The sequence below is a fragment of the Dipodomys merriami genome, unplaced genomic scaffold, assembly GCF_024711535.1.
Source record: "Dipodomys merriami isolate MVZ:Mamm:240054 unplaced genomic scaffold, mDipMer1.0.p SCAF_27, whole genome shotgun sequence".
Taxonomy (NCBI): Eukaryota; Metazoa; Chordata; class Mammalia; order Rodentia; family Heteromyidae; genus Dipodomys; species Dipodomys merriami.
In genome coordinates this window covers 8,238,968-8,250,296 of record NW_027204159.1, presented here as the reverse complement: position 1 = coordinate 8,250,296, position 11,329 = coordinate 8,238,968, and the positions used below count along the sequence as shown (strand labels likewise).

The window sequence follows — 11,329 nt, the reverse complement described above, 5'->3', positions numbered from 1 at the left end:
GCAAAAAGGCTCAGGGACAGTGCCCAGGCCCTGAGTCCAAGCAGCAGGACTGGCACAACAAAATAAAGGAAACTACAATCACCTTAAAAGGTTTGAAAATGAAAAAGATTTCATTCAATTTCTCCAGATACCTTAATACCATCTATTGGAAAATTGACTCAATTCCCTCTATTTCTGAAGCTTCATTGTTGTCATAAATCTAATGGTCATGTGTTTGCTCAAGTATTCAATTTTTATTTCCTTGTCTATCATGCCATATTATGTTATCAGTATAGCTTAATTGGAGAGGTAAGTCTTCCATTATAATACTATTTTCAGCCAGGTGCCAGTGGCCTATGCTTGTAAACCTAGTTACTCAATAGGCAGAGAGATCTGAGGATTGAAGCCAGCCCAGGTAGACAAATTCAAGAGATTTTTGCTTCTAATTCACCAGAACAGCCAGAAGTGGAGGTGTAGTCCTAGGGGTAGAGAACCAGCCTAGTTGCAAAAGCCAATTGAGAGTATAAGTCCCTGAGTTCAATCCCCACTACTACTGTGACTTGATGTGACTTTGATTAATTCTGAGATTTATTAATCTGAAACCACATTTTTAATGATATGTTTACTGGTAAAAGAATTTTAGCCTAGCAATAATCTTAATTCAGGACTTTAAATACAGCACTCCTTTGTCTTTTGATTTCATAGTTTATGTGAAAAAATCAGCTCTCTGTTTAATACATGCTATTTTAGAAATAATGTCATATTCGTTTCTTTGGTCCTTTTTCTTTGGAATAATGCACTAACACCACTTGAGCCACTCCTCTAGCCCCTGATTTTGGTCTTGAGCAACTTTGGCATGATATACCTAGATATTGATTGCTTGGGTTTTACTGAGAATCTTGAAGGGTTAAACTTTCACCTATTTTGGTGACTACCACTTGTTACCCTCTCTTATTATTCTAGTACTATATTTACATAGGTGTTAGAGAGTTTCATATATCCTATAAGAAAGTAATGTTATTTTCCATATTTTTGATTTCTTTTTCTTAGCATTTCTAGCCAGATAATTTCTATTGCCCTGCTTTAAACCCACCAATCTGTATTATTTTATGTCTACAACATTGCATGATTTATATAATTGTATATGCCCTGCATTATGTTTTTCAGTTATAGGATTTCCATCATAAATTTCAATTCTCTGGTAACATTCTTTTTTGTCTCTTTTCTCCATTATTCCTTGTTTTACCATTTTATCACACTTGTGTTAACACCTTGTTTACTTGATTCTATGTATGGATTTTTTAAGGCCGTTGGTTTTATTCAGCTCATCCAGTTTTATGTGCAAACTTGAATTTTTGATTTTGGTAAACACTACATGAAAAACCATGTCTGATGAAGATGATATTACCATCATTCAGGATGAATGCATCCTTTCCTCTGTTAGCTTGGTAGACCCCATCTCATCATCAAGCCTTTTGTGATCTAAAGAGGTTCTATGCTTAGTCAAGTGTATAAGAAGCAATAATTTTCAGCTAGAACTTGATCTATTCTCCACAGTCTTTTTTCTTGTGGTAATTCCCTGATAATGGTATTTCAAGAAAAATCTTACCCTAGTTTTAAAGAATTTTTCACTTAGGCTGGGCACACGTGGCTCATACCTGTAATCCTTGCTACTTAGGAGGCTGAGATCTGTGGGTTGTGGTTCCAAGCCAGTGCAGGGAGGAAAATCCATGATACTCTTATGTCCAATCAGGGAGCTAAAATGCAGAAGAGGAGCTGGATCTCAAGTGGTAGAGCACTAGTCTTAACCAAAACAGATGAGGAACAGGGTCCAGAAACCTGAGTTCAAACTTCAGTGACATAGCACACACACACACACACACACACACACACACACACACACGCACATGCACACACACGCATGCACACACACACACACACACACACAATATTACATTTAGTTTTTTAAATCTTTTTTTAACAGGGCTTCCCTGAAATTAACAAGTGTCCAGAGAGAGAAATTTACTTAAAATGTTTATTTCTCCAGAGGTCAATACCTTACTCTGCTCCTATCAAGAACTTGCTGTTGTTTCAGACTTAGAAAAATTCCACAGAATAGGGCTGGGAAGGTGGCTCAGTGGTAGAGTACTTTCCTTACATGCATGAGGCCCTGGGTCCAATTCCTCAGCACCACATAAGCAAAAAGAAGAAAGCCGCAAGTGGCACTGTGGCTCAAGTGGTAGAGCACTAGCCTTGAGCTGAAGAGCTGAGGGACAGTGCCCAGGCCCAGAGTTCAGGCCCACGACCCAACCACTCCCCCCCCCAAAAAAAAAGAAAAAAAGAAAAATTCCACAGAAGAAAACTAACTGTAGCTCTCAGTTCTCATCCTCACATCCTATCTGAGAAATTTTAGTTACCATATTTTTGTTTTGTTGATTGTAATACTAACAGTTGAACTCAGAGTCATATCCACTTGAGTCATGAAAGCCCCCCTTCAGTTCTTTTTGCCTTATTTTTTTTTGCCAGTCCTGGAGCTTGAACTCAGGGACAGGGCACTGTCCCTGAGCCTCTCTGTGCTCAAGGCTAGCACTCTACCACAAGGCTTCATGAGTGCTAGGCAAGCACTCTTCCACTAAACCACACTCTCAGCCCTAATTTGATTTTTAGATAATTTCTCACACTACTTTCCCAGGCTGGCCTCACATAGCAATCGCTCTACCTCTTCCTCCCATGTATGTCACGTGGGATAACAGATGTATATCACCACATCTTGATTGTCTCAATAACTTTTAGCCTGGCCTAAGGTCAACCTGTGAAACCTCTTGATCTCTGCCTCACACGTAACTGGAATTATGAGATGTGCCACCATCCCTAACTTGTCATATCATCCTCTTCCTATTGGTTATATATATATATATATATATATATATATATATATATATATATACATATATATATGTATGTACGTATGTATGTATGTATATATGTATATATATACATATATATGTATATATACATATATATGTATATATGTATGTATGTATAGATGTGTATGTATGTATGTATGTATGTATGTATGTATATCTGACATTTAATCAGTTTGTGTGTGTGAGAGAGAGTTATTTAGGCTACCACATGTCCACCTAATTCCACCAAATATACACATAAGTTTGGATTGTAAGAAAAGTGTAGACCTTCAGGTCATAATGACTATACTGCTTTCAGTACAATTTCTGTCCTTAGAATACCACTTATTAAATTCATTATGTCCAACACCTAAAAATGACAGCAAATGAATTATAAATGATGTATATATGTATATATACAAGCATTTGAAATTTCATATTAAAATAAAATAAGCGTTATTATTTGTCCTTCAATCTATTTTTGTTCTGTGAACACTGGCCTATTTTAGAAGGTGTGAACGTTATGGATATGTAAATTCTAACAACTAGATTTCAGAAATGGAGCAGTGACTTAAGTGGTAGAGTACCAGTCTTAAATGGAAAGGCTTAGGGAGACCATGAGGTCCCAAGTTTAAGCCTCAGTTCTCATTCTCATATGTGTGCATGCATGCACACATGCATGCAAACACACACACAAATCCAAACTCATCTGAATTTCAAAAATTTACCTACTCTGCAGTCTGGCTTACTCACTAGCAGTCAAGAAAGAATCCTTAATTTATGAGTGCAAGATTGGGTGGATTCTAGATATTATTTGATTAGTCTTCTATGGGTAATTATACAAACTGAACTTTCCTCATAAAACAAAAAAGTGAGCTTGGGACAAGAGCAGCAGTACTTATGTATAACTCCAGCATTAGGGAACATGAGTTTGAGAACAGCCTTGGATGGACTACAGAGTGAGATCCTGTCTCAAAACAATTACAGAAAATGTAAATGTGAAGTGCTATGACATTGAAATACAATGGTGAGAACTTTAACCAGTTGTATTAGTTGTCATGTAGAAAAGATATTTCATGGTCTAGGGATGTAGTGTACTTGCCTATAATGCTGAAGACTCTAGGTTCAACCCTCTATACTGCAAAAAGATATAAGAAATGGAGAAGTCATTATAATTGATTAGTCTATGTCTTGAATATTTGTGCTCAATTCTGTTGTCATTTTTATCTTTTTTCCATTCCAATTTTAAGACTAGATTTGAACTCAGAACTTCCTATGTGTTAGGCAGGTATTCTATCACTTAAGCTAAGTCTAGACCCTTTTCTTTTAGCTGTTTTTAAGATAGAGTTTCAACCTTTCCTCAGGACAAACTCATCTGTAATCCTCCTATTTATACTTCATGCTATTGCTGAGACAAAAGGCATGTAACATTGTGCTCTGCTTTTTATTGGTTGAAATGGGTGGTCTTAGGAACTTCTTGCTTGGTCTGGCTTCAAATCTTGACCTCTCAATTTGACTACTTGGGATTATAGGGCTGAGCCACTTGAAGCCAGCTGATTTTAATTCCTTAAATAGAATGAAGGCTGACAACGGTTTCAAGAATAATTTAAGTGGATAGAAATTTTCTCTTTTTATTGTATTATATCTTGGGGTAAAGAATAATTCACAGAAATACTTAAATCCAGCAGAATATGTGAGATTTTAAAGCAAATACAAGATTGTAAAGAAAGCTTTTAAATTGCTCATAATTCTGAAAAAATTCAATGAAGTCAACTTACAGTCATATCCATATATTTTTAGTAGTTAAAAATTACACACTACTCCATTAGGCTCATTAAACAAAACATTCAAAAATACCATTCAGATAATTCAAATCCCTTCAGGAACAAAATAAACATAAGCCCTTAAGTTACAAAATGTAACTTAAGCTCTGTTGAAAATTTACGTTATTTTAGTAATTATTACACTAAAGAACAAAATAGAAAATAATTAACAAGAAGCCATAATAGGGCTGGGAATGTGGCTTAAGTAGAGTGCTTGCCTAGCATGCATAAAGCGATGGGCTTGATTCCTCAGTACCACATAAACAGAAAAAACTGGAAGTGGCATTGTGGCTTCAGTGGTAGAGTGCTAGCCTTCAGCAAAAGAAGCTCAAGGACAATGTCCAGCCCTGATTTCCAGCCTAGGACTGGCATTTTTCACAAGATGAAAAATATTTAACTCTGTATGTGTGTGTGTGTGTGTGTGTGTGTGTGTGTGCGTGCGTGCAAGTGTGTGTGTGTGTGTGTGTGTGTGTGTGTGTGTGTTCATGAGTGTCTGACAGTACTAGGAGTTTGGCTTTGAACTGAGAACCTCCCTTGAGCTGTTTTAGTCAGAGCTGATATTTTACCACATGAGTTACATCTCCAGTTCTTGCTTTTTGATGACTAATTGGAGATGGACAATCCTGGCTTTGACTGCCCAGTCTGTCTTCTACCCAAAATCCTTAGATCTCAGCTTCCTGAGTAGGTAGGATTATTGCCAGGATCCACCAGAACCCAGTATAACATTTCTTAATCATAGTATCTGTGGAATAATTACAATGCTCCTGGTAAGTAGCAACAAAATAAATGAAATAATACTTAGTATATGTGGTACTCAAAATCAACAAGATCATAATTTTATATGCTGATATTTCAGTGAACTGCCTGTTAACATAGAATTTAGGAGAAGGAAATGTTCTAGGTTTTAGGCTAAGGGCTATTGAGTGATCTTCAATTTCTGTGACAATTATAAAACCAGGCTACCAAATTATTACAATTAAATGTTACTTTCTCTTGAAACACCAAAAATGTGAAAGTAATAGCAAGAAATTTCAAATTCTCTGACCATGAGAACATAAAGTTACAGGTAAAGTCATTTGCCAAAATATTTAAATTAGAAATAAGAAAAGCTCTAAAATGTTGCACAAATACAATAACTAATAAAAATTATCACTAAATGAGTAATTTGTAATTATAGAATAATAAACTACCAGAAGAAAGATGTGGAGAAAATATAAAATATCCAGTTCAACTAAAAATGTCTAATAAAATTAAAACCAATAAATAGGAAACAAATTATCTGGACAACTGTAATCCTAGCTACTCAGGAGGCTGAGATCTGAGGATTGTGATTAGAAGCCTGCCCAGGCAGAAACAGTCCCGGTGAGACTCTTATCTCCACTTAATCATTCAAAAACCCTAAGTGGCCCTGTGGCTCAAGTGGTAGAGTACTAGCCTTGAGCACAAAGAGGCTGAGGGACAGCATCCAGACCCTGAGTTCAAACGCCATAACTCCTCCTCGCCCCTATCCCACAAATGGAAGGAAACAAATGTGTTGTTGTCAGGGACATGCATAGGTTTAGACTAGTGATAACAAAGGAATACTAATATAATTGCTTACAGATATGTCAACAGTTTCCCAGCATTTATGAGAGATTCATTATTAAACTAACATCCCAACACAAAGTCGTTACCGCAGTGGGGGTTCTCCTGAACTTCTCTCATAGCATCCTGCACGAAGAGCTTTGGGAGTATAGGTTTCAGAAAGTTGAACTCACCATTCCCAGAGTCTCCTGTGAGACACACCTCATACTGGTAGCTGTGGGCCAGGGTCCCCGTGCCACTCACGTCCAGCAGGTGTGCAGGCAAGGGGCCATCGGGCAGCGCGCAGCCGGCCAGCGAGCGCGCCCTGCTCCTCCTGCACAGCCTGAAGGCCACGAAGAGCAGCAGAGACAAGAGGAAGAGAGAAGACACGGCCGCCAGCGCGATGACCAAGTAGGCAGTGAGGCGGTCGGGCTGCGCGCGCTCGGGCGCCGGCGCGTCGGGCAGCGGCAGGTAGGGCTGCGAGAAGCCATCCACCAGCAGCACGTGCAGCGTGACGCTGGCCGAGCGCGGAGGCTCGCCATTGTCCTTGACCAGCAGCAGCAGCCTGTGCTTGGGCGCGTCGCGCTCGCTCAGCAGCCTGGCGGTGCGCACCTCGCCATTGTGCGGCCACACGCTGAACAGCCCGGGCTCCGTGGCCTTGAGCAGCTGGAACGACAGCCAGGCGTTCTGGCCCGAGTCGCGGTCCACCGCCACCACCTTGCTCACCAGGTAGCCCGGCTCGGCCGCCCTGGGCAGCAGCTCGGTGCAGGGCGCAGACGCGTTCTGCAGCGGGTACAGCACGAAGGGCGAGTTGTCGTTGGCGTCCAGCACCTGCACGCGCACCAGCGCCTGGCTGCTGAGCGGGGGCGAGCCGCGGTCGGCGGCGCGCACGCGCACCTCGAACGCCTGCAGGGCCTCATAGTCCAGCGCCCTCAGGGCGAACAGCTGCCCGCTGTCCGTGTTGATGGACACCAGCGCCGCCGCCGCGTCGGGGCCGGGCTGAGGGCCGGGCAGCAGCGAGTAGGTCAGCTGGGCGTTGCTGCCCGAGTCTCTGTCTGTGGCGCTGATGCTGCCAATGTGCAGGGCGGGGCTGTTGTTCTCGCGGACCCACAGGGTGTAGGACGACTGCGTGAATTCGGGGGCGTTGTCGTTCATGTCGGACACCTGCAGGGTGATGGTGTGCTGGGTTTGCAGCCTGGGAGTCCCCAAGTCGGTGACGGTAATTGTGATGTTGTATTCGGCTGTGCTTTCTCTGTCCAAAGGCCTCTCAGTCACCAAAGTGTAGAAATTCTTGAAAGTAGATTTTAGGATGAAAGGAAGGTCATCTGGAATAGAGCATACTGTCTTTCCATTTTCTCCAGAATCCCTATCTCCAACTCTGAAGATAGAGACTAAGGTCTCAGCAGCATTCTCTGGGATGGAGCTGGTGAGTGAAGAGATGGTAATTTCTGGGGCATTGTCATTCACATCCACCACCTCTATGAATACAACGCCCTTCCCAGTTAGGCCTCCTCCATCAGTGGCCTCCATTTCCACACGGTAAGAAGTAACTTTCTCAAAGTCCAAAGCCTTTTTCAGTCGAATTTCTCCCGTGATCTCATTTATTGAGAAAGTTTGCCTAATGTCATCTGATGCTTGGAAGAAACCATAGGAAACACTCCCAAAGTTCCCATCATCTGCATCTTTGGCTAACACGTTTAGAATCACAGAATCTGGTGGGCTGTTCTCCAGGACCCGCACCTCATATGGAGAGTGCACAAACTCGGGAGCATTGTCATTGACGTCCATGATCAGGACTCGAACCAAGACTGTGCCAGACCTAGGTGGAGTCCCACCATCCAGAGCCACAAGGGTTAAGCTGAGCTCAGCCTGTTCCTCGCGGTCCAGCGCTTTGTCCTGGACCAATTCTGGGTACTTCTTGCCTTCGCTGTTATTTCGAGTGAGCACATAAAAGTGAGCATTGGGGCTGACTGTGTAGGTTTGAATCCCATTAATGCCCACATCCAAATCCTCTGCTAATGTTAATGGAAACAAAGTTCCTGGGTGGCTGTTTTCCAGTATTTTCAAGAGCACTTCCCTATCAGGAAAAACTGGGGCATGATCATTTATATCTTCAATCAGTAATTCTCCTGGAAAAGATTGCACTGGCATTTCCAGGAATACTTGGAAATGCAATACACACGGTTCCCTGGGGCCACAGAGCTCCTCTCGGTCTAATTTCTCCCTCAGAAGCAAATCTCCGTTCTGAGGGTCCAGCAGCAAATGCTGTTTATAATCGTCAGACACCACCCTGGCAGATCGGGAGGCCAGTTCCCCAAGTGCCATGCCGAGATCTTTGGTAAGACTGGCTACAAAGGAACCGCTTTCTGTTTCTTCTTTCACAGAAAATCGCATGGGCTCCGGGCGAACAAGAGACACCAACAGCATAACAACAAAGAACCTCACTTGCCTGTTTGAGAGAATCATCTCTACCTTCTCCATGTTGGAGTCTGATGCTGGCATTCAATCACTTCTGCCGCTCCTGAGGAAATGCTGGAGTTGTATTAGGATTTCTTCTTTGGCTGAATCATTAGAAAGTGGCTTTTCTTCATCAATTCTTTGGTATACGTTCGACCAACTCCGTTTATAGCCTCTCTCAACGCTTCTGTATTTGACTGTGTATTATAGTGTAAAGGAATACAGGCGCTCTTTAGGGCTGTTTATTCGGAATCTTAGCCTGCAGCGCCACCCTGCGTCCTGATTGAGAAATTAATCCGAGATATTCAAGTAAAATACCCTTTTCAAGTTTCTGATTGAATAGAGCTGTTATAGCAACTGTAGTTAGTACTATACATCTGACAGTTTCTCTGTGTTCTGCGCTTAGTGAAATAGCTCACTAAAGGAAATTTTAGATGTGGGTGTGATGGCAGGAGGTTCTTCAGGCTAGCCAAGGAGGCCAGCCTTGACTGTGCAATAAGACCCTGTCTCAAAAAGTAATTAAAGCTTAAGAAAGTTTTATTCATGTATAAGGATAAAGGGTTTCAGTTGCACATAAGTGAAGACAACTTTCAACCAAAGGGTTTTTGACTGCACATAAATGAAGGCAATTTTCAAACAAATGGAAGGCATAATTATTTCTTGTCATCAAATTTAGACCATTATCTTCACTGCTTTGCAAAATTCTACTTAACCACCAGTGTATAAATTCAATTTATTCATGTCGCTAATGATTATTTCATGTGAATCACTGATAGGATCTGCAGTTGAGTATGTAGCTTGGTGGTACAGTCTTGCATGTCCATGGCACCAGCCATCACCACCACAATGCATGAACACTCTTATTAGTTACATCTATTTTGTCCTCAAACTGTAAATAACCCTCCAAAGTTTAATGGCCTGGGAAAGAATTGCCTCCTCTTTACATGCCACAATTAAATATTTCCCATGGAATTGGTGCCAAATGGATGTTTTAAACAGAAGATTTGGCCTTTTTCCTTCTCTTCATAGAAACAGCTAAGTATAGAAAGATGAAACATGTGCCTCAAAGTATATTCAAGAATAAATTTAAAGTACATAGAGTGAAAGGAAAAAAATTTGTTTTTGAAAGGAGTTAGGCATCTGATGTTCGGTTGCATAAAGTGAATAGTATTTTGTTCTGGCTATACAACCAAGGTTCTCCTGCATGCTGGGCATAAATTTCGTACTCTATCATTGATGTGTATGCCCCATCCATCACCACATAAATGTAGATGTAACTGCACTTTATGTATGCTTAAAGAAATGCTAGCTGGACGCCGGTGGCTCATGCCTGTAATCTTAGATATTCAGGAGGCTGAAATCTGAGGATCACAGTTCAAAGCCAACCCTGGGCAGGAAAGTCCATAAGACTCTTATCTCCAATAAACCACTAGAAAGCTGGAAATGGAGCTGTAGCTCAAGCAATAGAGTACTCACCTTGAACTGAAGAGCTCAGGGATAGTGCCCAAACCCAGAGTTCAAGCCCCATGACCAACAAAAAGAAAGAAAAAAAGAAAAAAGAAAGAAATTCTAATCTTATTTTTCCTCGTGGAAAGTTCCAAAAATCTTGAGAATTTCCATTCTATTTCTTTTAGTCATTATTGTTCAATTTCTGTAAAGCAATCATACCCATGTGAAGAAAAGTTATTTTTCTAATACATTTCTTTAAACACTAAATGTTTTATTGACAAGATTTGTTGTTTCTGTTGTTTTAAATTTTATTCTTAGCTGTAGTTAACTTAGACTTTCATAATATTGCTCTCTTTCCTTTGGTACTTTTTGTTAGCTTCTTTCTTTGGGCTTGGGTGCTGTCCCTGAGTCTTTCTGTGCTCAAGGCTAGTGTTCCACCACTTGAGCCACAGCACCACTTCAGTTTTTTAATTAGAGATAAGATTATTATGGGTACTGTTCTGCTCTGCTGGCCTCAAATCGAGATCCTCAGATCTCAGCATCTTGAGTAGCTAGGATTACAGGAGTGAGCAAATGGTGCCAGGTTTATTCAGCTTCTTGTAATTACAATGTTGGAAGTAGAATGCTGATGTGTATTATCTCCAAAGGACTGCAAATAATCCAAAAACAATATTAGATATTAGTGTAAACCAGGAAAATAAAGGAAGAACAAAATAGTTCCCTTCTGAAACACTCTATGTATGTCAGGGAATCATGAATAATGAAGTAGGACTCCATGGGCAAGATACATTTATGTTTCTTCATGAGATTACATGTGACAGGAGCCTTTACATTTGCAACTCTGAATTTACAAATCAAACTGTCATCCCTCATGCCTTAATAATGTCTCATTCACAGTAGAAAGCACAATCAGATGTTTAAAATGGTTTCAATTTAATTTTGTCCTCAGTCATTGTGAATATGATTTGACCAACTATAATCATTTTAGAGGAGTTTGCTGTACTCATTTATATTTTTGTCCATTGTATGTAATACACTAACAAAATATTAACTGTAACTGTCAATAAAGAGAATGAATCAAATGTTTTATTTTTATTTTTGTACTGTAAGCCTAAATGGGAATTAATTGATCTTAAACACTTCCTTATTTTC

The 11,329-nt window shown here is 40.5% G+C and overlaps 1 protein-coding gene across 1 annotated transcript; it reads right to left on the bottom strand.

The window, feature by feature from the left end:
* Nucleotides 1-5,825: 5,825 nt before the first annotated feature.
* Nucleotides 5,826-9,023, bottom strand: LOC138837426 (protocadherin beta-4-like). Its single transcript, XM_070036208.1, has one exon. The coding sequence runs from the start codon at nucleotides 8,771-8,773 to the stop codon at nucleotides 6,356-6,358; it is 2,418 nt and encodes an 805-aa protein (XP_069892309.1). The 5' UTR covers nucleotides 8,774-9,023; the 3' UTR covers nucleotides 5,826-6,355.
* Nucleotides 9,024-11,329: the final 2,306 nt, after the last annotated feature.

What these genes read in the sequence shown, in the direction of transcription:
- LOC138837426 (XM_070036208.1), bottom strand. Translation starts at nt 8,773, where the DNA reads ATGCCAGCATCAGACTCCAACATGGAGAAGGTAGAGATGATTCTCTCA.